Here is a 27,349-nt window from a genome sequence, read left to right on the forward strand (position 1 = left end):
TCATCTGCCGGTGAGGTCGGCAAACTCGGTCCAGGACGCAGCAAGGAATCCACTCCTTTCGCCCAACGTCCTACCTGCGTGGAGACGCGGGCCGATGCGACATCAGGCTCAGGAGTGGGGGGGCAACTGTTGGGATATACCGACCGACCGGTTCCATCCGACCGACTGACTCCATCCGACCGACCGGTTCCATCCGACCGACCGCGGGCGACACCGACAGCGACTATCGATTGCACCCCGACCGGAACGGGTCGGCCTAGCGGCCTCACGTCGCCTCCGATCGCTTGGGGGCCGACCCCCCGTCACCGACTTCCCATCGGATGGGGCGCCGACGACTCACTATGGGTTTGGATGGCTGTCGTCCCACCTCTACAGGCCCTCCTAGATGCCAGATGAGCGGCGTGGGCTGCAATCCCATCAAGTAAACGCCGCACGGACGCCAGGGGGCATTACCCTACCAGAAAGCCTGAGACGCTGTCCTGCTAAGGACGAAAATTAATTCTTAGAACCTGTCAACTTTGTCAACGGTATGACCACTTCCGACGATTTGACAACTCTCCAGTTGTCTACATCACCGACGACGAGGCCATACCACCTCCAACTATAAATCGGAGAAAGCAACAGTGCTAAGGGGGGACTTCTCAGGAAAAAACGCTCAGGCTTGCTCTCTCTATCTCTCTCTCTCCGTAGAGCTCCTTGTCTCCTTTTCACTGTTGCCTAGTCTCCTCTCTGACTTGACCGTCGGAGGGTCCCCGCCGGAGCTGCCTCCGGTTAGCGTGGACTTTCTTTTGCAAGCGCTTGTTCCCGGCGACCAGGCGACGAGGGGATTGGCCGCAACATGGCCTAAGTTAATTTGTAAATAAAATAATAATTATTACAATTATAGATATTAAAGCTTCAAACAATAACAAAAATAATACGTAATAACACTGTTTGGCTATATGGAGCTGAACAGGTGAGACTTGGGAATATAAAAACAAGATTGGATAGTTATTGCACAATAGTGGATATTAGTTGTTATAATGCGAAATAATGATTAATAATGGTAAAGCAATGATATCTTATGTCCAAGTCAAAGTTCACTAAATAGTTTTTTTTCTTTTTTTTTTCTCTCCCTAAAATGCTAATGTTGATGGTTAGATTCAAGAAATTCAACTTATATCAATGAATGACATAAAAGTCAAAATAATAGGTGTTATCTTGATGATTCAGACCATTGAAAGCAAATAATGGCTAGACAAGGATCATTTTATATAATGGCATAACAAAGGTCTTCAAAACTATTATAACAACTTCTATAACATAACAACCGCTATAATTAGTACCCCACCTCTCCTCCTCCAAACAGAAAGTAATAATAAATAAAGAAATCATCCACACCATATGGTTAGTGCACATGTAGTATAAGAGGACCGATACTTCATGTTAAAACTAAGACGAAAACACACATTGGATGCTACCATTTCTATTTTTATTTTAAAGATTACTCTCATTATTTTTTAAAAAATAAAAACATAAAAGAAAAAAACTTAGGTCAAAAAAGAGTGATTTTCAAATCAATATCCATATTCATATTTGTATTTGGTTCCATTTAGCATAAATACTGAAGTGATTGATATCTGTACCAGCCATGGCCACTCCCAGGATAATTGAGGGCATAGTCGAGTAGATTCCGCCAGCTAAATGGGAATTTAAAGTTTGCTTCTGTATTTGAATTTCATGAAAGGTATGAAGTTCATAAATTGTAAGACTTCAGTATACATTTCGGAATCAACAAAAGTATAAAAGAATCCAAAAGTCAAAAACAAAATCAACTTGGATGTCAAAACTCCCTATGCCATGTTGCTGCAGGAAAGAACAGATTCTAACATCCAACATCTAATACTCTTATAAACTTCTGGCCAGGAAAAGAGGATGGGAAGAAAATATCAGACAGCCGAACTAGGCGGGTTTTTCAGAGAAAAAAATATGGTGGTACCATCATGCAGGGAAACCTATAACAAAACGCACTGGTCAAGCGCACGCAATACCTCAACTTCACTCCTTGTTCAGCTTTGGTTATCGCCGATCAACTGGAATGATCCCAAAAGTTAAAACCTCAGAGAAAGGTTCACCGAAATCTTTAACCTTGATGTGCACTGAACCAACAGTGACAACATCAGCTGCAGCATTTGAGCAGTCAGCTTCACTTATACTGGAATTGATAGAAAGAGAATCAATCTTCATGATAGGACTTGCACCACTAGGATTTACTATTGGTTTAGGCTTGGCATCCTTTTTACCATCTGGCCGTCTGGTGACACCCAGTTTTGGGAAAGCCTGGTCATTAGTGAGAGCCATATTGACTGAAATCTGCGAATCATCAGGCTTGATTGGACTTTCTACAATGTTTGGTGAGTGATGAACCATACCGTTAAATCGCTTGCCACCTGCTTTTGGAGTCCGAGGGACTGTACTATTTGCTTGTTTGCCATCTGCTTTTGAGGCTTTAACAGCTGTACCATCGAATCGTTTTTCATTTGCCTTTGAAGGATGAACAGAATAATTTAGCTGCCTCCCATCCCCTTTTAAAGGCCGATCATCTGAACTATTTGGTTGTTTTTTATCAATTAAAGGCCGAGTGACTGTATAGTCCATTTGCCTTCCATCAGCTTTTGGAGAACCAACTGTACCATTCTGTTGCTCCTCATGTGCTTCCAAATGCTGATCAGCTACATCAAGCAATTGCTTTCCATTGAGTTCAGGAAGCTTATCCGCTATAAGATTTGGTTGTTTGTCATCTTTTCCATCTACTTTCAAATGCTGCTTCACTATACCATTTGGTTGTTCACCATCCACATTGAAAGGCCAACTAACTGTACAATTCCTATGTATTTCATCATTCTTTGGAAACTCATTTTCAACTGATTTTTCATCCACTTTCTTGAACCGGGCAACAATATCATCTTGCTGGATGTCATGTGCTGGTGGTGGCTGATTAACAGAACCATTGACTATGTTTGTCGGAACAAATGCAGGTACAAAGAGAGAGGAGTTATATGTTTTCCTGAGCAATCTGGATTTTTCGACCTGTGTAACCCTCTCCCGCTCTTCATAGTGCATTAAGTCATCAAGTATTGATCTATTCAGGGTACTATTTTTAAAGATTTTGAGCATATTTATGCCTGGCATATATGCTATCTGCACACAAACAACCCAAGTTACCACAATGGCTAAGTTGATTCAGTAACATGATATGCATGCACAGCATTTGCCAAATTAAGCATATCGACAAAGGATCTGTGCTGTTAACAATAAACATCTTTTCAAAACAAACTATGATAGTAGCTAGGAACTTACAAATGGAGTAGCTAGAAGCATTATCTGTAAATGCAAAAGAAGTCATCCACAATGATAAAGAGAGATCTTAAAAGGGATCACAGTGGATGGATAAGATTAAGAGATGCAACTAAAAGATGAAACCAATATATAACATACGTACCCTACAAACACACATTCACTTAGAAGTATTGTTCCTCTAACGGTTAATATAGAAAAAGAAGGTGCAAGAAGAAGAAGAAGAAGAAGAAGAAGAAGAAGAATGGTTCTCAAACTAAAACAAAGCAAAATACATCACCACTTGAGGACAATCAGCAAAATCAGAAAGCCAGAATGGAAGCACTCTGCTGGCGAAACCTCAGAAAAGAAGCCAACAGTGACTAGCCAACACAGAATCCAACAAGCTCTTTCAAAAATAATTAAAAGATAACACAGATATGTCACCATCCAATCCGTAGGTCCCAGAAGAGAAAAAATGGTTCATACGATAGAATTATAACATAAATAGAAAATCCTACTAGCGGGTTCTGAATAAGCATTTCAGAAAGAAAATCTTTTATAGAAGTGAAAATATAGCATATAAAGGTTTTAAATCGGTTTAAGATGCATTAGAAGAAATTTGTTTTTATAGCAAAAAATTTCCACATGCAAGAATTTCTCCAGCACAAAACTAATGCATGAAATTTCAACACAGCATTCAAATAATTATAAGAGATGTGATTTACCTCTTGTGTATCTCTGCTATGAGTTACAGGTTTGTTTTCATTGTTCTCTAATATGATGTGCCGGAAACTAGAGTTCTGTACATCCTTTACAATGTGCCATTTGACAGGGAAGCTACCAGTCCATTTATCTTGCTGCCAGAAATCCATGTCCTTCTGAAAATCAACAGGACCTGTCATCTCAGCGACACCACAAAACTGCCCACTTGCATTAACCTACATATAGTTTTTTGCCAGCTAAATTAGAAAAATAGGAAGAAAAAGTGATTAAATAATTATCCAAACCAGAAATAAGTTACTTACAGAGAAGAACAGAAATACAGGGCAACTTTTAGGCTTCCCCACAGATAATCTCTGAGCATCTTTATATGCAATATCAAGCCTCCTGTTTCCAGTGGGAGTGCTTGACCACACATTATACTTAATGCTCCTATGCACATCATCCTCACTGTAAGATTTAATGACAAAGAATTTGGCATCTGGATACTCAACTGGAAAGTCATCCCTATTATATTGACTGGCATTAATAATGATGTTTCCCTGCGAATCACTGACAGCCACTCTAGTTGTGTAGGACTTGATGGTGATTGAAGTCCATTGACCTCTTGCCTCATTTGTTCTAGGGCCCTGATTTTGCTCACTCAACGTATATGGGCTTCCAGTGCCATTAAACAGGAAGTCATTTGACTGAAATGGTGGCCTGAACTTATCAACAGCAGCCCGCTTATGAACATTGGATCCAAAATTGTTGAGGGCATTGTTGCCCAACATGTCAACTTTTAATGAATTTTGAACAGAAGGAGCTCTCCCATGCAAGAAGTTATCTGTTGCTCGAACTGAACCAGAAGAATTTCTCCCCTGAAACTGAAAGATGCAGTCAAAGCTAAGTTTTAGTAATAAGAGACAGGAAGCATTAGAATAAATAGACAAGCATGAATGACATGTACAGCTTCTACAGGAAGACCAGGATATGGCTAAAAAGAATTAAACTGTCTCAAAATAGTGACAGCATTATGGTGGTTATAAGGGAGGACTCATACTCAACAATAAAGTCTCTATGGTTACCCACAATTTTCTTATAAAAGGAAAGCAACAAGTATACTAGAACTCAAAGTTATACCTGGATCACATGAGGAAGATTGCCGGGCAACATGCTTCCATGTGATGCACACTGCTCACTTGGTGGCTTGTTATTTAATGACCCTTCTGATAGTGTAGCCGGGGCACGAAACTGTTGGGATGAAGCTTCTGATGATGATTTCCCGAATGCAACCCTTGGCAAATAGGCAGCCTTACCTGCAGATGCTTGTGGAGGTGCATATGTTGCACCTTCAATATCACTTTTGCTAGCAACTTTTGCAACAGGATTGGTTAATAGAGGGTCCATAGTACCATTTGAGACAATATCAGAACTAGATTGAAAAATGGCCGGAACATAAGGAGTTGAAGAAACAGGTTGCTGATAAGTGGGGCTGGAGAAGTACTGCTGTGTTCCTATAAATGTGCTGTCAACTCCTATGACAGCACCAGGTATAAAAGGATTGTAAGGGTTGTAATCAGACTGTGCATATCCATAGCTAGGTGCATAATATACATATGGCAAATTTTCAGGACCCTGCAGAAAAACCAACAAGCAATTTACCATTTGGTTTGTGCTAATATAATGCATAAGGCAAAACCCAATTGTGAAATGTTTAAACTTACCGAATAATGGAGATCTTGACCATCTAAACCCAAAAAACTCTGGTGGTCATTCCATTCACCAGGTGATTCAATTCCTGACCATACAAATTAGAAACATATTAGACAGCAATTCACACCAAAATAACACAATTTCTTTTCTTGCTGGATAAAATATCACTCCAAACAGAAACCCCTAACATAGATATGCTGTAAATTTATATTCTTACCTGTACAGTAATACCCATAATAGTTGGCAGCAGGAGGATAGTATACACCCTGGTCAAATATGAAGTCTGGTGCTACCTCACTACCCATAAGAACAATCTCTTTGACAGATAGTCAAGATGTCAGATAGGGTATGAACAAGAAGAAGATAACTGCAAAACAAGGAATATAATTATTTTTTTATTAAAAAAATAAAAAAACACTACCAAAAGCAACAACTCTTATACACAAACTTGCTAATTCAAGCTACAGTACCAGCCATATGGCATAGAAGAAACAATCAGACTTAACTATGATGCAATAACTCTAAAATATACCAAAATCAAACTTCTCAGAAAGCATGCAATCAGTCTTCTAAATTTATTTAATTTGATGCATGCATACAAAGCATGGTTAGCATAGGCATATCACAAATAACTCTAAAATTCACTCAGTTGCAATGCTATGTCACAACTAATTGCTCTATATAGAGTTTAGGTTGAATCTTTTCTACCAATATCACAAGTAGATCTCTGTACATCACTTCCAATCCTGTAATCGATGAGGTAGGGCATGAGAAGGCATGCATTTATAAACAAGAAAACTCTAGGTGTTGAAAGAAAATGCTACTTAAACAAAAATTCAGAAAATCATGTAAGTGTTGCTCAGCCAGCACCCATGTGCACAGACAGAAGAAAGTGTAATAGAATGTCCTAAGAAGACAAAATGACTGGTGCATGTCTGTGTGTGTATGTTTTGTTTTGGAGGGAGGTGCTGGCGATCTTGGAATGGAAGGGTTTGATATTAGCCATCAATGCGCAGGTAAGGCTTGTAAGAACAATACCATATATATTTGTAGATGGACATCAACAGATATCAGAATGAAGTATTTACAAGAAATCCCAAAAGATTGTAATTTTGTGACTTGAAGCAACACGCTCATTATACTACTGATAGAGATGAAACTACCTTGCACAAACAAAATCAGTTTTATGATGGAAATATGGAAGTATAATCAACTTTGGAAAGCATATGAATGAAGATTCAAATAACAATACAGTAGCAAGAGCCCTTATCCCATTCATCCTTACAATGGCTGCATTCTATCAGCGTCAGCAATAGTCCCACAACCTGCAATTAATGATGTTTTAAGCCTTCTCCCAATTTTTCTTAGCCCTTCTGATGCAAATCCAGCTTGTTCTCATTACTCAAGCCTACTCCAATCTTCATGAAAAATACAATGCCTTGTCAACCAGTTAGTTTTATATCACTTCAATCCTACTGCAACTTCAGCTTCTATTATACTTATGTTCTGGTGTTACCTCATTTTCACCATATCATCTAATGCACTCAAACTCCTTATTGCTAAATAATCTAATCAATAAAACATTCTGAGCCCCATTTCATTATCTAGTTATTGTCATCTTGATTACAAAGGTACAAAAACAAGACATACCACCAAATCATCCAGTTGCTTTGATTCTAAAACATATATCTCAGTGTATCTCTTTAATGTTTTTTTTTTCTGTATTGTGAATCAAAGATAAGGAAAATGATCTTGCTTGTGCAATTATTGACCATGGATTTTGACAAGAACAAAAAAAAAATCATTTCATATTTGTTTAAATGTCTTGACTGCATTACATACACTTAATGAGTAGAACTACGTTTTATATACTTATCATCCAAAGCATTATTTCATGGTTATAATCTAGCAAGCATCCATATGATCATATTACTGATTAAACCGTATAATGTGTAAATAAATATTTCATCACCAGAATGGACATAGTCCTAGCAGCCATTAGCCAAACCTTAATATAGGCTCGCTATGACTAAATCTCACTCATTTAACAACAACTCTATACAAATTCTTAACAACTTCAAAACCATCCTTGTACCATCCTCTATGCAGAATATTTCTTCGATGCACACCACTCTAGTGGTAATTCTCTAAGTCAGCTAGAAACCACATAAATCCTTATTCCTCTTCATAAGTATTTCTATCAACTGTACAAGAGAGAATAATTATCACCATCAAATTTTCTGACAGGGAAAATGAAATGGGATCTCCAATTCCTATCATGTTTCATATTTTCCTGTTCTGTATAAAGTCAATCAAGGATCCCAAGAAAGCATGCAACCCACTACATCCCCAATACAGGCATGTGAAGTTTAGCACTACAAGACAAACGTGATGCAGCAATAAACATGATAATGCATGTTTGATAAGAAAGCACTTCAGAGCTTTATCTATGAAAATCTTCAAATCATGACTTCCCTAACATAAATATCCAAACACATGTTCTGTAACTGTGTGACAGTATAGGGAAATAACCCCTCACCATCTTGGTCCAATGATCATCTATATTTTTTCCACATATATGCCTGTTAAGACTTGCACAGAAATTTGCAAGCTGGCTCTCATGATTCACAGCCGGAAATTTAATATGTTATAATTTATTAAAAGATCAAAACGCCATCAAGCCAGAGTTCTTCCTTGATATATCTACTAATGCAAGACTTCTCTAGTCTTTACTAGCCTTAAAAAAACGTTACTGACCAACTCAAAACATTATAGGCAAGAATATTCTTCACACATTAAAAAAATATACTAAACAAAAAAAAAAGGGAAATGACAATGCTTGAAGCATTAAAAGAAAAGATCATTAGCATAACCAATAAATAGATGCCCCAATGGAGGGGGAAAAATAAACAACAACAACAACTTTCGTCAACTTTTATCACAGAAAAAGGCACGACAAAGGTGAAAGAAAATCGCAGTAAAATAACAAAATTTCCTTTTAAAAAGCAAAATAAAATAGTCGGGGAAAAAATAAAAGTATTCAAATTTGTCCACCGACCAAAAAAACCCTAAACCTCGCAGTGGAAATCGGATATCTATACGTAACACTAATACCAAAAAAAACAAATTTTTTATCTCGAGATTGTAAGATGATGAGACCTGGCGCAATCCAAAGAAACCAACAACGGAAAGTTCAGAGAAAACCCTGGAATCTCATAAAACCATATAAGAAAAACACAAATCCATGCTGAAATCACTGGGAAAAAGAAAATGATGTTTCCAACACGCAAAAAACAAAAGTTACATATTGCAAAGAGAGATCATACCAGAAAGGAGAAAAAGCCCTGATCCTGATCACGGACGAATCGGAGAGCCTCCGAAGGAGATGACAAAGAGATTGAATTCGGCAGCGATTTCCGGCACCAGGGTTCGCCTTAATGTTGGTGCGAAACCGCCCCCAAAACCCTAACTTCAGCACAGAGATATAAGAAATTTAAAGAGAAAAAGTAGCGAGGGCGTGGGGCGTTTTGGGGCCATTTTATAGTTTTTCTTTTATGCTCGATACCAAAATTACCCTTGGTATTCTTACTAATCACTAAGCTTTTTGAAATTGAAGACAAGTAGTCAATTAGGAAACGACAAAGACCATAAACATAGTTTTGAAAAGAATTCTTAAACGATCCAAATTATCAAAATTTGGGCTAAAAATCATTATTTGAGGAACGTTGCTAGTGTGCTTGTTTTAGAGATAGAATTAATTAGATTGCGAGCGCAATAATTGCATTCTCTGAGTGTAGCTAGATACATATTCACATTATGCAAAAGCATCTCTCAAACTAAAATCTAATTAGGCCGGTCTAAATGAAGTATAGATGATTTTCTAAATTGGAAACAAACTCCTCTGAAAATCTTTGTAAATATTAAAACTAACGTGATGGAATTATGATTACATAGTTATCTAGTCATCTGGACAATAGCTCACATAATGTTTAATTACTAGAAATTTGCATAACAAAAAGTTAAGTAAAATCAACATAACCTCATGCTCGATTTTCTTTGTTTTTGTTTTTGTTTTTTTTTTTTTTTTTTTGTATCACCAAGTTGTTAGATCCTAGTGGCTGAGTAGCCTTGTACTATGGTAAATCCCTCATCCAGCCAAAGTTGTCTTGGATAGAAATCCAACACCAATTAAATGGATCAATGCCAAGTAAAAACAAGACGTTATAATCATTTTCAAACTTTGATAAAGAAAGCACAACTTTCTTTTCCTTTTGATGAAATAAAGAAAGCATAACTTGATTGGCAATGCTGATCAGACGTGGATGGCATGAGGTTTGCTAGCTTACTTGGGCATGCTTACCTTTGCATGCATAGACCGATGCCAAAAGGAAGGACATGCATAAAGAACCAGTAAGGTGACCGAAAAAGATGAAGACGCAAACAAGTCCGCATGGTTCATCCTCAAAAAAGGCGTTTATATGAGAGTAAAAGATACTTTAAGCTTGTTATGCGCCTTTATTGTGCCAATAACAACCATGAAATCGAAATATCAACTGCTGATCATTAAAAAGAAGAAGAAGAAATATCAGCTTATTCTGTCATTGCCTAGCAGGTATAATGCAAGTAAAGATGAAATCCCACAAGCACCAAGAAAGCAAAGAAGGAACTTTACCAAAGAAATTCTTCGGGCATAAAGCATCCAACGATGAAATGTGCAAACACCCGACATACCCAACTCACAAAGCATCTTTCTCACTACAAAAGTTGGTATGAGGACACTAATTCGCAAAACAATACATGAATGTAACCATCACTTCATTAGGTTTAACATAAATGAGAATTTTATACAAGGTAGTTGTTTCTTCCAGACTTTTCGTTAAGTAACAAGGAAACACCGGTTGATGGCGCATAAAACCTGATAAGGATAGCAGATTGCATTTGGCCAACGATGGAGAACTATTGATTTTGACTGCAATCAGATAAATTCATAACTAACTTCTTTCTTCAGGTTCATAAATTCATGGATAAGTTGACGGGTAGATTATTGACATTGCATTTGTTTCCTGGTTTGGGTCCCCAAGATGTGGTTCATGGATTCATGTTTGAGCCCCTGTACCCTCATGGAACATTGAGGGCATGGGAGCCAGGTGCAGACGGCATGGCTGCAGGCTCTAGCAAAACAGAAAGGTGTACCAATCTCAATCACTCACCATCTATGTATTGCTCAATGGTAGCTGATTGGTAGGACAGTACATTTACATATATACACAGGTGGTGTGATGCGTATTTGAGGAACGCTAGTCAAGATAGAGATTTGTGTGGAGTGGAATGGGATTTACCAGGATCAAACTTTCAGGCATTAAAATTGATCACAACAACAGCATGCACAAGAGAAAATGGTGTTCAAGGGATTGGGAGTAGTTGGAATGAGAAAAGACCAACTTGCCGAATGCTACGAACTTTACATGACACAGAGCAGATAGTTGTAACTAGTGGGGGATTAAAATCAAACGACGTTCAAATCAAACTTATGAAAGCAGGTAGAACTTGTACATTCCTTGAGAAAATTCATATCAATACCCCCCGGTTCTACTGATAAAAATATCATATAATAACCCTCCGTTGAGTCACCATTTTAATCCCTGGTTTAGCGGCTCTTTCCAGAAAACCAAAAAAAAAAAAAACTAATTTTTTGCGATAAGGGCATCCATCAGCCATTAAAGCCTCCTCGCCAGCCCCTCCAGAGTTACTAATCCTTCACAAGATTTTCAGTCAAATAAAATCCTGTAAAAAGATTTTACATCTCCAAAACTGCGCTGCATTACAGATCGGCTACTTGATGTGGAGGCAGCTCCGGAGAGACTCCAGACTCCGGAAAGTCAAGCCTCCCACCAACAGGTCCAGGAAGCTGACTGGTAAGCTCAGTTCTAGGGAAGGATCCATTATTCTGCCCTGGTGACATGGGTGACATATCACCCGACAGAGGTAAAGAAGAATCAAACTCAGGTACAGGTGGAGCTTCCAGTTCAGCCACCGCTGGAGGATCAAATCCAGTGGCAGCTGTGGCTGCAGCAGGCATGGGAGAGTGGTCATAATCCTGCCCGCGAGGCCTCTCATACCTATCATAACTCCTGCTTCGACTCCTGCTCCTGCTCCTGCTGCTCTTTGACCAACTCCTGCTTCGGCTTCGACTTCGGCTTCTGCTCCGGCTTCTGCTTCGGCTCCTGCTCCTACTGCTCTCACTCCTACTTCTATCGTAACCCCATGTCCTAACTCTCTCTGGACTTCGACTATAACTGCGGTCTCTATTCCTCTCTCCAAACCCCCTGCGAACATCATACCGGCCTCGTCCATCAGGATTGATGTATCGATCATGTGGGCCACGGTCATGCCGGCCCCAACCTCCAGGTCCACCTGATCCAAATCCACGGCCTCTAGGCCCACGCCCACCAAAGAAATCATTCCTACTGCCACGCCCACCAAAGCCACCAGGGCGATCCCTCATGCCCCGACCACCTCCAAAGTCCCCACGACCACCAAAGCCACCAGGACCATCCCTCATTCCTCGCCCACCTCCAGAGTCCCATCTGCCACTGCCACCTGAATCCCAGCGGCTCATCCCAGCACGTGGCCTGGGGACGAGGGGCCCACTGCGTGCAGCCATTGCCCGAATCTCTGGTGGAACATGTTGGTTTGCACCTTCAAGAAGTTTTACTAGGTCAGCAGCATATTTCCAATCTTGGTCTGAGAAAAAGGTGTAAGATACTCCAGTAGCCCCAGCCCTCCCAGTTCGTCCAATCCGGTGGATGTAATCCTCAATCCCCGTAGGAAAATCATAATTAATCACCACCCTGCAACAAAATACAATAATAATTAAATAAAACACAGCAGATGCAAATCCCTAAGGTACTTCATTAAAAGGTATTCGTGGGCCATAAGTACATGAATGCATGCATCACAGGTAGGAAAAAGTGGATGGGTTTAAATGCTTTATGTGGCTTCACAACAATGCTCCAAATGTTGGATTGACATAAACATCAAGATCAGAAGCAATTTCTAAAACAAAATCTACATATGTGAACACGTTATTACACACCAAATTCAGAAAATTCCATGACAACCACGGACAGACACACACGAGAGAGAGAGAGAGAGAGAGAGAGAGAGAGAGAGAGAGAGAGAGCAATGCTTAATAACAACGTAACATGAGCATTAAATCAACCAAACTCGCACTATATGCCAACAAGGGCACTACAGCATTTGTGTTGAGTTCTTTGCTTTAACAGTCTCCCAGTTGAACTCAAAAAATCCTTATCATGATCTCCCTGAACAGTCTTTGTGAGGTGAGTGGAATCATTACATGGTAGAACTGAATGGATCAATCATGCTTGAATCAAAAACCATTAGTTATGTACAAAAGTTCACAAACTGAACAAAAGATGATTATGGACTAGGATCTCTTTCAATGGAAGTAGAGAAAAAGGAGAAATCATGGATTGATCATACACAAGAATGACAGATGAATATGCACACATCCTTCTCCTTATGCTTTCTTCGCTTTCCTGGCAAAATTGAGCTGCCAAGAATGAACTGAACTACTAATACTGAATGAGAGGGTGAATAAATAATTATAAAGGAAACAATTAAACCAGAAGAATGTTGGGGGTATACAACAGATGAATATGCACAGATTCTGTCATTTTTAAACCCCCTTATGCTTTCTTCACTTTCCTGGCAAAATTGAGCCGCTAAGGAAGAACTGAACTACTAATGCTGAATGAGGGCAAATAAAAAATTATAAAGGTAACCATTACACCAGAAGAATGTCGGGGGTATACAATATGCAAAATAAACTCAACCCGATTGTAGAAAAAGAGGCATCACCAAAATTTTAACTCGCAGACAATACAAATACAATACCCCTCCACTTCGCCTTCAAAAGTTAAATATCTGGACAATAGGAGACCAAAAGGAAATTCAAACCTGATATCTTTTATGTCTAGACCCCGTGCAGCAACATCAGTAGCAACTAGAATCGGTGCCTCCCCAGTGCGAAACTGATACAAGACATGATCCCTTTCACCCTGAGACTTGTCGCCATGAATGGAAGCAGCGCCATAAGTACGAATACTGCGGGCCAGCTGATCGCACAGCCTCTTTGTTGAGCAGAAGATGATGATTTTGGATCCACGTTCTTGGGTTCTAAGAATCTGCTCCAGGCGCCTCTGCTTATCCATAGGTGAAACCACCTCCACATACTGTATATCATAACCAACATCATCAGGGAAGAAGAGGCATGGAGATAACAGTAGCAGATATCAAATAATGACAGGTCACAGAGTTCTGCAGGGCACTCATCAAATCAGGCAGAGGCAAGGTATTGGTGCCCACGTCCGCAATAGATAAGTTTTGAAAATTAAAAAAAAAATAGTTTTACAAAATGCAAATATAAAAGCTAATGTTAACTTTTCAAGGATGTGGAGGAGACAGATAATGACAAAAAACAATGCTTCAAACAAAAAACAATGTCAATGAACCACGTGTACATTAAATCCAAAGTACAGTGCATTCAGTAAGAACATTCTGGTAAATTAGAAATGCATTTAGAAAGCACCAAATGTACTCACAGACCCACTCTGATTTAATAATACCATATTCTTCTACACATGTCAATATCAGACCCTTAATCCAACAAGATATTCTAATTAAGTAGCCTGCCAAAATGTAATGAACAAGAGGAATACAAACATGTGCATTCATTTCCACAAGGGAAAAAAGTAAAAAAATGCACTGAACCAGGTCTTGCTCCATGGGCTCAGGTTCAGGAAGCTTGCTTCAGGCAGGCAAATCTTGAATGAGACCATCCAACATAGGTTTCACACAAGGGAAAAAGGCACAAATGCCAAGGAACTACACGCTACAAGTATGTATGCAAAGATATCTATTTTCCCCCCTAGTAATGAGGTTATGAAGCAATTTCAGTGAAGAAGTATCATGTCCCCACATGCTCTCACATGCACATGCACAAACAAGTACACATTGGAAATGATAATGCACAGAGGCACACAAACACACATATAATTATAAACATAAACAGTAAATATGAGAATATACAATGGTGCATCATCACTCATGAAAATGATAGATGGGACGAACATTTTTTGTAGCTGACAATCCCCATTGACCATCTGCAAAGATTCTTATAAATGCTGCTTTTGCAGCAGATCAAGTGAATGAACTAGCCACAGGTCTCATATGATGACAAGGTTTGAAAGCTGATGTACCAACTCAGACAAAATCACTATACTTTCAATAATACTTAAACACTGAATTCTCTGAGACCAGATACCACATTTCAGCATTTCAATTCACCAGGCAACTTACAAAAGATGATTAGGCTCTTCCACATGCCTACCTTTCAATTTTTCAGGAAATTTACAAAAGCTCCTTTGCCACCCAAGCATGCAAAGCTGCCTCAACATTTTGACAGCAATTAGTTAAGAGATAAAAAGGGACAGGAAGTCCTTAATTTTTCACTAAATAATGAGATGACATACCAGCTGTGTTATTGCTAAAAGTTTTCTTATGATGTTACCATGTGCCCTATGATGTATATTACTAATTAGAAGGCATATAGTAATCTGCACTCTGTACGCTTGCATCAGTGGTAAACAATTCTTCAATGTTGCCCAGTTTCATCTCTTCATCTGCTCCTCTCAAGAGTCTCTTTGTTCTTCATTCTGATAACCAAATCCTAGTATCTTCAGAGTAACCTCTGACCAACACCTGCAGTTTTGGCCCATGAGACCTCCCACAGGAACAACTGATTGGAGTCCATGGCATACCATGCTGTGGTGCTGCTGGTAGAAGACCCAGAGTTATAGAACAAATGATAAACAGAAGTCAATGTGGTGTTATCTAAACATTTGTCTTGAGAATTGCATAACAAATTGCCTTGGACAACCAAGTGTCTTACAGCAACTCTTCAGACCATGTCTCTAGATCTAACAGTAGAATACAACAGATTATTCGTAGTCTCTACACGCTAGTCTGTCAGACACCTGCACTGGTTCCACTAATGCAATTGGCAGAATACTGCTCAAACTGCCATCATATGTCTGCTTCCAGGTTAACTTTTTACCCAAAAGCACTAACTCAAATGTCATACGTCTAGAAAGATTGTTTTTGTGAGCCATTCTTCTGTTATACTAGCTTTGCTATAGCATATCTCAAAGACATGCTGCACAGTATAATATTTCGATCTCATCATTTTTCCAGTGTTATGTTGCTAACTTGCTTAAATTTGAGGTCCCCATCTCCGACACCTTCTGCAGTTGTGTGATGATAGATCTTGGATTTTCGAAGGTTGGACACTAGCATGACTTCCAGGAAAGCCTGAGTTGCTCAAATTTTAGGAGTCTCAATAGGTTCGTTTCAAGGGTTAGACATCATCATATACTCATTTGCTTCAAGAAACAAAACAGGCAGAGACCAGTAAGCAAATGGTTTCTGTGTAATCGTCAGGGAATTGGGACATCCACAACAGAAAATGGCAGACCATCTCCTTTTCTGTTTCTTCCAATTCACTCTCCTTTTACAAATGCTGCACCCAGCCATGAAGGCATATGAAGCTTGTCTATCAGCTAGCAAAATCCTAACTTAAAATTCATCAAGGTAGCACTACTCAGCATCAAACAAACAAGCAACTATAGGGTAGAATAGCATGATTATAGCACCCATTTAATTATCACTAAATACAATCAGATATCTATACATTTTTTTTAAAATTTGTTGGTAATTAACAGGAAAAAATCTATGCATGAATTGAACATTCTCATGACCAAAAAAGTGCAAATTATAAGTTATCACTCTCACCTGTGTGATAGATTTGTTTGCAGCAAGTTCATCTACACCGCCAATAATCACCTGAACAGGATTCTTCAGTAGATCCCCAGCTATTTTTCTCACCTCCTTAGGCCAAGTTGCAGTGTACATAAGAGTCTGCCTGTGTGGAGGAATCTCATTCACAATCTTTCGTATCTGAGGTTCAAAACCCATGTCAAGCATACGGTCTGCTTCATCAAGCACAAGAAAAGAAACTTGGCGGAAGTTGATCCTCCTCATCTCGAGGATGTCATTAAGCCGACCAGGTGTTGCCACTATAATATCTGCCCCTCGTTCAATTTCTCTTAGCTGAGGACCCTTTGGAGCTCCTCCATATAGACACTGAAAATAATAAAAATAGCTCCTTCAAAAAGACAGTAAATATAATAAAAATAGACATGATGATGAAAATAAGGATACCTTGTCTAATCCAAAATAAGAAAAATTCTATGAAAAAGTGAAACAAAGTTAACAATCAGATTCAGGATTTAAGATTTCACAACGAAACAACCATTTAAAATACAAGACAAATTCCACAATATCTGATGTTCCAATTTTCACTAGAGTGAATCTTCCCATAATCAAAGAAACTAAACCTCCAGGACAAACCATATTCTCCTGTTCATGTGAGGTAACCAGATATTCCACTTGCAATTGTGAACCAAGCAGATATAGAATAGCATGCAATGTTACATGGTTAAAACTGGTATAGCCAGGAACTACAAATAATTTCATCCTGGTGAACAAGATAAACTTGATTCCCTAGTCTTCTTTTTCTGCAGATTCCTGTTGCATTAAATAAAAGCCAACAGGTTGGGTTACAGAGATTACAGTCATTCATAATGAATGATAGCTTCTACCGAAGATATCTGGCTGCAGACCTCCTTAAAAATAATCTCAAAGAAAATAGGATAACCAAAAATAAGACAGTAGTCAGAACTTACCGTGCAAGAAACCCTAGAAGAATGACCAAACTTGATTGCCTCTTCTTGTATTTGTGAAGCAAGCTCCCGAGTCGGAGACAAAACCAACACTGTTGGACCGAACTGAGAGTTATTTCGACATCTTCTCAAATGAATAAATGCAGGAATTAAATAGCCTAGGGTCTTCCCGGAACCGGTTTTGGCAATTGCTACTATGTCTCTTTTTTGTAGTGCAACTGGCCATGTCTGCGCCTGTATCGGTGTGGGAGACAAAAATCCAGCCAAATGCATCTGAAAAACAGTAAAGAAAAACATTAAACAACAAATTTAATGCAAACAAAAAGCATATCTAAATTTACTAAAAAGAAGCAGCAATCAAGCTTTTTTGCTTAAAATTATAGCTACAAGGAAAAACTCAAATAAATTTGGTTGCTTACTGAAGCAACTCAAGGCATCCAGAAGGGCTATTTAGAGTCACAGATTCAGTGGCAGAGTCAAAAAGCAGAACCCTCAGCCGCATTATGCAATCTGCAAGAAGGTCAACCCACCAAACTTGTCTGCCGGAAAAACCCCAACTAGATGACTGCAGCCCCAGACAAGAGGGCAGCAGCTATGTAATAAGGGTAACAAGCAGCATCGCATAAGACACATGTGCTCCTTTAAAGAGCAAATGTCACAGCTGTCATGACAGAGAGTACTGCTGATATAAACAGAGTGGAGAGGCCATTTGACCAGACTTACAATAAATTCTTCAATAAGAAAGTAAAATGGCAACATTGGTCAGAACGGACCACGCAATCTGAAAAGCGGGATCAGCTTAAGGATAAAATCACCTCTCTAAGTATCTCCGGAGGGAAGCCAGTGGACTCGAACGTCATGAATGGTGCAGGAACATTGTCGCCCTGATAAGTTGTTTAAAGAAGTCAGCATCATAGCACGTAATGAGATGAATCTCAAATTTATAAAATACCAAAGCGCCCAAGCAATGTTGTCACACAACAGGCTACACAACCACCACATAAGATTTGAAAGGAAAGGTGATGCTTTATTACAATTCCTTCATTACTATATACCAGAACAATGTCATAGATTCTTTTTTTTTAGTTTTACCATCATTGCAAATCATAATATGAACAAATTCCTCATGTTCATTAATTGCTAGTTAAAAAAGAAACCAAAAAAAAAAAAAAATCATAGAGTTATGTTCCCAACAATCCAGGGTCTAGGAGGGGTAAACTAGGGACAGGCCTAACCCCAGGACATGACCCCATGCCATTGCACTTGTTGACCCAAGCTGTTATCATTGCACCAAGTAATGCCCCCATTCAGTAACTGTTAAGCTATTGGCAGAAAATATTCTCAAGAAGCCACACACAGTGTCTAAATTGTATACAATATAAACTAATGCCCCCACAGTTCATGCAGCCTACTTAAGTGCTAGATACTTTGAAGGCATCAACAATCTTAGATAACTTCCACAAAGTTCATACTAACCAGTAAAATTAACATCGTAACTACAATCAATGTGTCCCATGACATATCTCTTACCATTGCAGTAACCTCGTGGTGCTGGCGATATGCATCAGCTGCAGAGATATTTGGAAAATCTGATGAGCCAAACATTCCTACAGGTGGTCTTAAGGGAGCTGGATTGGGAAAGGCAGCATGACTGTACAAGTTTGGCATAGGATGCTGTGGCAACATATTCAGTCCACCTGAATGACCTGGGGGGATAAACTGATGACTCACTCTCATATCCTGATGCAAAATGACAACTATGAGTGGTTAGCACATAAAATATAATATATAAAATATCTAACATGGGGGGGGAGGGGGGGGAGGAGCTAAAAGCAGCATCAGACATCAACTGGCACTCTGATAGTTGGACATAAATCAATAACACGAGCCATAACCAAATAAGCTGTCCCAAAAATACTTTGGGATCATGTTCCAGCATTCCTGCCAATGGTAGTATGAAGATTCAAATCCTATTTTGACTTCTTCTTATCAGGTCAACTGCATTCCCTTTGTTTTCTAAAACCCCCTAACTCATAATTCAGTTAATTTAGTTTGCATGGATGTGATTAACTACCATCACACATGACCAACAAATGTATACAACATTAATATTAATTTATCTCCTACACATGCTCTTACTAACCTTTCAGAAAGCATGAACTTCCTAATCCTTTACCATTCTTAAGATTTAAAAGTACATCTAAGCATTAATTTCTAACAGTTTTCTTGCTGTTGATAATAGGGCTAAGCAAGCAACAAAATTTGCCCAGAGGCTTCAAACAGAGGGGCTGCATCTGAGAGATAGGTGGTGTGATCCAGGTGGTGGGACAGAAGGGGATTCAGATTTTTCATACAAGACCAATCACTGTCCTCTCAGATCTTTTAGGAGATTAGCAAACAGAGCCTTTTGAAAGAGACCAGAAGTTTCCTTAAAGATAACATATCTGTGATGATTCTTCAATGAAGCCTTTAAAAGTAATAGCTTTATCACAAAATTATCACAAAGAAAGGAGCATAGCAAATTCATGTCAGCTTGTCTCATTGCCAAAAGCATCTAGGTGAGCTTAAGGCCTGATAAAAATCAGAATCTAGGGTTTTGATGTAAAATATTGCAATTGAAAAAAAAATAAATAAATAAAACTATGTGCAGTGGTGGTGCCCAACTTTAACTTATTTTCATTAAAAATAAAGAAGCTTAGAATGCATTCCTAAATCGTATTTCATTTGCATGATTTTCTGTGTTTGTCAGTGTTTCCTAAATGAGTTGTAGCAAGAACACAAGACAATATTCTCTTGAATCTCACCTATCCCTACCCAAGACCCACAATTTTTTAACTCAACTTTCATTAGTAATATCAAGAGCTGTCGAGACATTAACTTTTGAGTGTTTTTAAACAAGGAGAAGGTTGAATCAAGTTAGCAACAACCAGTTCATCAGAGACTGATTTAATATGCATCAGAGTCAACACAATGTAAAAAATCAACTTTTCAAGTACCTCTACTATGCCATTGTTATTTAACTTAAACAACAGTCCTAGTCATGTGGATATTGCCCTTGACCTTGAAGCTTGTTATCTAGGTTACAGGACATATGGGCCTAGCCATAGGATTAAAGGATTTAAGGATCATAATCAAGACTTAAGGCCCTCTGGTCTAAAAATTTCAGCAAAGAATTGCAAATCTGGAGGTAAGTCTGAAGTGGTAGGAGTAGCTTTCTATAAATTCTGGACAAACCTCGCGAATTTTTTCTGGTTTGGGCACCGAAGTTGCTTATATAAAAAAGAGAGAATCCTTAGCATGTTTGTGAATGGAGAGAAAGTGCAAATTAAAGTAGTATTTCATTTTAGTCAGGCAGGAGAAATTTTGTAGCGTTAGGCTGAGAGGTGCTCTAGACATGTGGAATATTAAATTGGCAAAGCAAAAAACCTAAAAAAAACATATATGTATTCTGCCTTTCAGGTACATATTTCTGCTTAGGAAAAGGCATTAGAAAGTTCACAGGACTTGGAATGAGAGTAGGATTGGCCAAGCATGATAGGATGGACTATGGAGGGATTTCATCATTGTGTTCTAATTCCCTGTGAAGTGGGAAAATACTTGTGGAGGATTATATGATCAACACATAAGTTGGAGACTTGAGAAAAATTCTATAGAACAACGATCAAGCCTGCAATGTTGAATGGCTTGGACTGTTGGGCAATAAAAAGAGTTATGAAAATAGGTTGCACTTAGCACAACTGAGAATACTAAGGTCATAAAGAAATACATTTGTAGCTTTAAAAGCAAAATTTACTTCCTAGAAAATTAAGAGATTGGCAATGATATCTGGAAAGTATTTCTACAAGAAGAGAAGTTAAAAAAATGCTTTGAGGAGAAGTTCTTTTTTTGCAAGAAGAACTTTTAAAATGTAGAATCAATACCAAACATACTCTATGATGGATGCATGGTAAAACCAGAAAAGACAGATTTAAACAAATATATCTAAGGAGCTGTAGGAGTTGCACAAAATAAGGACAAAGTGACGAAAAATTGATTGACATGGTAGGGACATTAGGATAAAGATCTAAGGGGGTCCTAGTAAGGAGATGTACTTTAATTTGTGTTGAAGGTTATAGAAAAAAGAGAGACTAAAGGTAGCATGGATAGAGGTGGTGAGAAGCTTGAAGAAACATTCAAGGTGGCATTGAGTTTGAAGATGTATGATGATCCATAAAGCTGACCGTGGTAGTTGGGAAAAGGCCGGACGTTTAAGGTAATGGTTATGGTTTGAGAGAATTTAGTTTTCAGTATAACGGACTTTGAAATTGCTTGAAGTGAATCAGCTTATGTTCGAGTCTTTAGATTCACTATAGCTAAGTTGGTTATCCTTTTAAGTTGGTAAACATTGTTTTAGGGTTGTTTGAGGGTCATTGAGGAGCCTATAAACATGGATCCATGAAGAATGGCAAACTTAGCGACTTTTGGAAAATCAACCACTAATTTGGATAAGAATAGTTTCCTTTTCTATTTCACATACGCGCCTATCTCTCTCTCTCCTCTCAGTTCTTGTACTCCTCCATGTCACCCTCTTCTTCCATCTAAGGCTCTACCCTTTCTCTCTAAATAATGCTTTACAATTATCTTCTGATGCCCCCAATAGAAAACAGCAAGAAAATTGCAGATCCTAGCAAATTCTAAATAAATTATAGCACATGAACTTTACAAGCAGCTTTTATCATATCTAGAGTTGCATAAATTCCTAAGATGTGGAAAGCAAGAAGATAGGTACCCTTACAACCCATAACATAATCAATCCCATACCCCATTCTATTTTGTGGGAAATACCAAGGAAGCATAAATAAAGGATTTTTTGGCAGCAAGTGAAACTTAAATGAACTGCACAAAGATCATGGAGAGTTGACAGTTGGATCTTTTTAATTTTATTTAAAGGGGTACATATAATAATGATGTCTACTAAGAGATTTTAAGGTGTCTGTGTTGATTCACTTTTCCCCTTCAACTGAAAACTAACTTCTTTACTATTAAAGCAACTTAGAAAATAGCTAGTTATCCTTGTCATAAATTAATATTTGATTAAATAATTCTGATGTTTATTGACAACCTCACCTCTAGAACTAATTTTTGAACCGTTTTGTGTGAACATGAAACAGAACTTTAATAAAAAGGATAGAATTGCCATACTCAACCATCAAATAAAGAACTTACATTAAAGTGCACTAGTGAGATGTTAAAGCCGAACATTAGCACCTAAGGATTAAAGCATATAGTCTGTCAACGAAAAACAAGACCATTTTGGGCACATTTTAAACCTTAACTCTGGTGAAAAACAAGCTATAACAAGATGACATGTTGTTAGCAGCGGAAAAGTTTTCAGATTTGAAAAAAAAAAAAACACAAGCTTTAGAATACCAATGGCACCACTAAGAAGAAGTACTAATCAAATTTCAAAAATGTAGGGTATAGAGATCATGCACAAAATGGATAATCCACACAAATTCGTTTGATGTTAACAAAATTGTAGAATGCATCTAGACGAATAAACCTAAGAAGGCAAACAAAAACATAATTATACATCTTGCTGATGTTAAATTGCTAACCTTTACCAAATTTCATAAAAAGAACCGAGCTGGCTCTAAATGGATGGCTCCAAAACTAACTGTAGCAAGATGATGAATGGAGGGAATTGCCTAACTCCTGATGTGATACATAAGGAGGCGCATGTGTGCCATGGGGGCTTGGATCCAACTAATTCTCAGCTACCACACACAAGATGATGGTACAATTCATGATGTCCATCAAAATCTGCCCCGAGTTCCCATCACAGCCATCTGCCTCCTAATGCAATCACATAAGGAACTAAACAAAATTCTGATTTCAAACAGCAATCTGTGTAGCTGCTTAAACAGTGACCGCACAAAAAGGGAAGCAATGGCAAATAAAGAAGAATGACAATGAGATAATGATTGCAGATGGAATTTGTGATAGCAACAGCAGGGACAAATCTCAAGAGCCAGGAAAGGAGTTGCAGCATTCTAGAAAAGTAGGTTGCGCGCCTCTTTGGTTGTCGTTGAGGTTTCTTGAAAACAGATAATCATAAAACCTGATTCTGTAAAACAGGGGAAGTTTCTTGAAAACAGAAAATCATAAAACCTGATTCTGTAAAACAGACTTTGTGAAAAATAGTGGCAGACTCCCTTTTTTTGGTAAAACTTGTTTGTCAAGTTTTTATGACCTGCGACTTCTACAAAACTAGTTTTATTGAAAGTAACCAAATTACTGTTTCCTTAAAACTAGACCATTTTACATTTTCTACAAGCCCGTTCTAGTAAAACTGCAGGAATATATAACATGTGTTTTAAGTTTACAAGACTACAGAACAAATAACGGAAAAGATGTAGCCCTCCTCCAGTAAGAAGCACATAGCAGATATTTTCCAAGAAAATAAATTAGATCTTGTGTGCCTGATTTAGCTATCCATTTGTATTAAACATCATAAATGAAACCAATCAGTTTATTGTACATCCAGAGTTCAAGGATGATTTGTTTGTGCACCTTAAAGCAATTTTGTATGTCATAGTTTTCACTTGACAAAATGTAGAACCATGAAAGATGACAAGGATCTAAAGAAAGAGAGATCACCGGTTGACTCCGTGCAAGGGATTGCTGTGGAAGCCTCATTGGCTCTTCCATTCTTCGGGAAGAATAAAATTCCGTTCTCCCTCTTTCATGTTGATCATCATCATAACCCATGTTCAATCCCATAGAAGAACGGACCATCGTGTGCCCCAGCTGATTCGGAATTGTGGGGCCACCTGTTTGCTGTTGCCGATAGCTTGTGTCCATTCCTACAGGCTGCAATTGATATAAAGAATTCTGCTGTGCACTAACAGGAGATGCCCCACCCAACTGTTGCTGTGGTTGAATTGAACGGCTTCCCACCGGTGATATATTAACCTGAGGAAGTGAACTTGGAAGGTGATGATTCGTGGACATCAGACTGCTTTGTTGAGCCTGAGGCACAGAAAGACCAGCCTGTTTTCCCTCTTGGCGAGTTGCTTCCTCCACCCTCGGGAGCCCAACTTGCTGCCCTTGTTTCTGCTGCTCAAGCTGGTTTCCGATATGTGAACCCTGTGATTGTTGCCCCTGCTGCTGTGCAATTTGAGGCCCCTGTGGGTGCTGGAGCAGCTGAGTGGTAATTTGAAGGCCCTGGGAGTGTGAGGCTTGCGACCCCTGTGGTTGCTGCTGTAGCATCATCTGTGACTCCTGCACTTGTTGTTGGTGAGGAATATGTGATCCCTGTGGTTGCTGCCCCTGCTGGTATGGCACGTGAGGCCCTTGTGTTTGTTGCCCCTGTTGATAAGAAGAAAATTGCAGGCCCTGTTGTTGCTGGCCCTGAGGGCGTGGCATAAGCTGCCCTTGAAGGTAAGAAATTTGCTGGTATGGCATCTGCTGCAGCTGCACTTGTGAGAAGTGCCGAGGGGTCTGCTGCTGTGCAAACTGCTGACTTGGCATTTGCTGTGGCTGCTGATATGACATCTGCTGGGTTTGCTGAAGCGCCATCTGCTGACCTGACTGCTGAAGTGGCAATTGCTGGCTCAGCTGCTGCTGTTGTTGAGTTAGCTGGCCTTCTTGCTGAAAAACCTGTTGACTTGGCTGTTGTTGCTGCACTTGCTGTCCTGCCTGCTGAACCATTTGTTGGTGAGGCTGCTGTTGTACGGTGCGAGCACTGGGTATTGGGGCTAAGTTTGGCAAGGAGGCCGAGGGAGGAGGACCGGGCGGCAGTGGAGGGGCTGAGGTAGCTGGCCTCTCATACTGGGTGACATTTGTTTCAGGGTTCCAGTAGTACAAGAGACCAGTGCTTCCATCGATCAGCCCTTTCCAGGGCTTTGGGAGTGTCGGGTCCTCTGGCGCAAATCGTGGGCCAAGTGAAGCTGGAGCCGCCTCCGTTGTTGCCATGCCCGAAGCTTTAAATACTCACAACAAATAACTCTTGAACCCAATCCCCCTATACCTCACCAAAATTGGTTCAGTGGAAAACCAGGTCACACAAAAACCATAAACAACAAGTTTCATGTAGATAATACAGAACAGCACCTAAAATTGAACAACTTTGAATGTTTGAAAATAAAAATTATGATTCAATTATTCTTCCATGGAAACTATTAAGTCCAAATCATTAGTACCACATATTCTCATAAGTCATACCCATACATCCCTAAAACCTAGAAAATGCTAGAATATATCTAATCAACGTAATTTAGAGAACTAAAGGAAACCTTAGAAACATGTGCATCGTATAAGCTGAGACCAACACATCAAACAGTTCAGGCATTTCATTTAAACCCATGTATCAACCTTCCCCGTTCATTCAAGTAAGAAAAATCAAAGTTTGGCTCCTCTTTTCTCTATACCACTGTTTGAGAGTCCACGCTCTCGAAAAAAAAAAAGAAATCCCCAATCCACTGAAATGCGTAAAAAAAAGGGTTTCAAAATTTTAAAAAAAAATGAAAGGCTGACATCTGACATCCATGGAACGACTACTTTGCAAGCCCAAAGAGTTCATCGCACGCATCACAAATTCATCCATCCGCATAGCCCTAAACCCCAGAAAACATCGAAGAAATCTGAGCAAACAACAGACATAATACTACAAAGACATGAAACACATCGACTAAGAAACTCTCAATCTGCAAACCCTAACACAAGCATCAAACCAATTCCCCATGCTTCGTAAAACCGACGAAACAGCTTTCCAAGCTCCATAAAGACAAAAAAAAAGCTTTAACATTTGAGTCCCAAATCCAGAAGCTGGGGTTCGGTATCGAATTGCTCGTCTAGAACCCCATAAACCACCAAAAGAATGCTCGGAAAAGCTTGCAGGAGAGAGGATGAGAAGGAGGAAGCTGTGAAGAAGCTCACCTTCGCGAAGGAGAGGGATTAGGGACGAGATGGGGGAGAAGAAGCGAATTCGCCCGCCCTCCCCTCTCTTCGTTCTCTCGACGCGGAGTCGCCGGAGTAATTAAAGAAAGGGAGAAAAAAAGCCCAGAAATCAAAACCCTAGCCCTTGGCTGCTCTCTCTCTTCTTTTCTTTGGGCCCGGCGGTACGTGGCACGAGACCACCGCACGTGAGATGGACTCCTTTCTTACGACTTTGGACGAAGCTATCCTCCAGATATGAACTCGGAATTTATCAAGGACTATCTAAATCCACCATCCGTTTTCAATCGTGTAAAACCATCTCGAGCGTTCTTTTGTTTCTCTGAAAAGATCTCGAGCGCTCATTTTTTACATCACATTTAGAAGAAAGGCATGTCCTTGGATGGCAATATTGATGATGGATTTGTAGATCTTAAAAAAATGGATGTCTTTGGAGGGCAATATTGATGGTGGACTTATTGATTGCATGTGAACTTCTAATCATCAAAATTTTTGTGTTATATTGTCTTCCAACTAATTGATGCATGGCTAGGTGATGATGGCATACTTGTATTTGCATATATTTGGATAATTCAAGATTTTTATGCAATATTTATCATTTATGACAATAAAATAATGACCATTGATTCCTAAGATATGGGAACAATAATGTTTTCTTACAGCTTAGATGCACGATAGATTTTAGAAGTTATAAAAGTATATAGAGCTCTTCAAATACCAAGTGGCCCACCCCACTCATTTGAGAGCCTGAAACATTTCAAACTAGCTTAAGTTTGAATTTCCAATTAAGCTAGGTCTAAAATTTGAGCCTATCCATTAAATGGTTCAAAGTTAGGTTTACATTGACCCAATCT

At 39.1% G+C, this 27,349-nt stretch overlaps 2 protein-coding genes across 2 annotated transcripts; both read right to left on the reverse strand.

Annotated features, from left to right (window-relative positions):
- Nucleotides 1–1,686: 1,686 nt before the first annotated feature.
- LOC105059769 (YTH domain-containing protein ECT4) lies at nucleotides 1,687–9,208 on the reverse strand. The gene is made up of 7 exons (XM_010943197.4): nucleotides 9,060–9,208; nucleotides 5,951–6,100; nucleotides 5,745–5,818; nucleotides 5,161–5,655; nucleotides 4,344–4,904; nucleotides 4,044–4,256; nucleotides 1,687–3,180 (listed from the first exon to the last, which is right to left on the reverse strand). The coding sequence occupies exons 2-7, from the start codon at nucleotides 6,036–6,038 to the stop codon at nucleotides 2,059–2,061; spliced, it is 2,553 nt and encodes an 850-aa protein (XP_010941499.1). The 5' UTR covers nucleotides 6,039–6,100; nucleotides 9,060–9,208; the 3' UTR covers nucleotides 1,687–2,058.
- A 2,025-nt stretch (nucleotides 9,209–11,233) lies between these two features.
- Nucleotides 11,234–26,614, reverse strand: LOC105059770 (DEAD-box ATP-dependent RNA helicase 40). Its single transcript, XM_010943198.4, has 8 exons — nucleotides 26,478–26,614; nucleotides 24,198–25,563; nucleotides 19,089–19,298; nucleotides 18,374–18,442; nucleotides 17,562–17,831; nucleotides 16,609–16,959; nucleotides 13,717–13,991; nucleotides 11,234–12,584 (listed from the first exon to the last, which is right to left on the reverse strand). Exons 2-8 carry the CDS (start codon nucleotides 25,512–25,514, stop codon nucleotides 11,555–11,557), a joined length of 3,522 nt encoding a protein of 1,173 aa, XP_010941500.1. The 5' UTR covers nucleotides 25,515–25,563; nucleotides 26,478–26,614; the 3' UTR covers nucleotides 11,234–11,554.
- Nucleotides 26,615–27,349: the final 735 nt, after the last annotated feature.

Source organism: Elaeis guineensis, chromosome 10 (genome assembly GCF_000442705.2).
Source record: "Elaeis guineensis isolate ETL-2024a chromosome 10, EG11, whole genome shotgun sequence".
Taxonomy (NCBI): domain Eukaryota; kingdom Viridiplantae; phylum Streptophyta; class Magnoliopsida; order Arecales; family Arecaceae; genus Elaeis; species Elaeis guineensis.

Coding starts and splice junctions, on each gene's coding strand:
- LOC105059770 (XM_010943198.4), bottom strand. CDS start 25,514: ATGGCAACAACGGAGGCGGCTCCAGCTTCACTTGGCCCACGATTTGCG. Junction 13,992..16,608: donor CAAACAAATCTATCACACAG/GTGAGAGTGATA, acceptor TATGATATACAG/TATGTGGAGGTGGTTTCACC. Junction 12,585..13,716: donor CTAGACATAAAAGATATCAG/GTTTGAATTTCC, acceptor ATTTTGTTGCAG/GGTGGTGATTAATTATGATT.
- LOC105059769 (XM_010943197.4), bottom strand. CDS start 6,038: ATGGGTAGTGAGGTAGCACCAGACTTCATATTTGACCAGGGTGTATAC. Junction 4,905..5,160: donor ATCTTCCTCATGTGATCCAG/GTATAACTTTGA, acceptor TGCATCTTTCAG/TTTCAGGGGAGAAATTCTTC. Junction 4,257..4,343: donor CTGTATTTCTGTTCTTCTCT/GTAAGTAACTTA, acceptor AACTATATGTAG/GTTAATGCAAGTGGGCAGTT.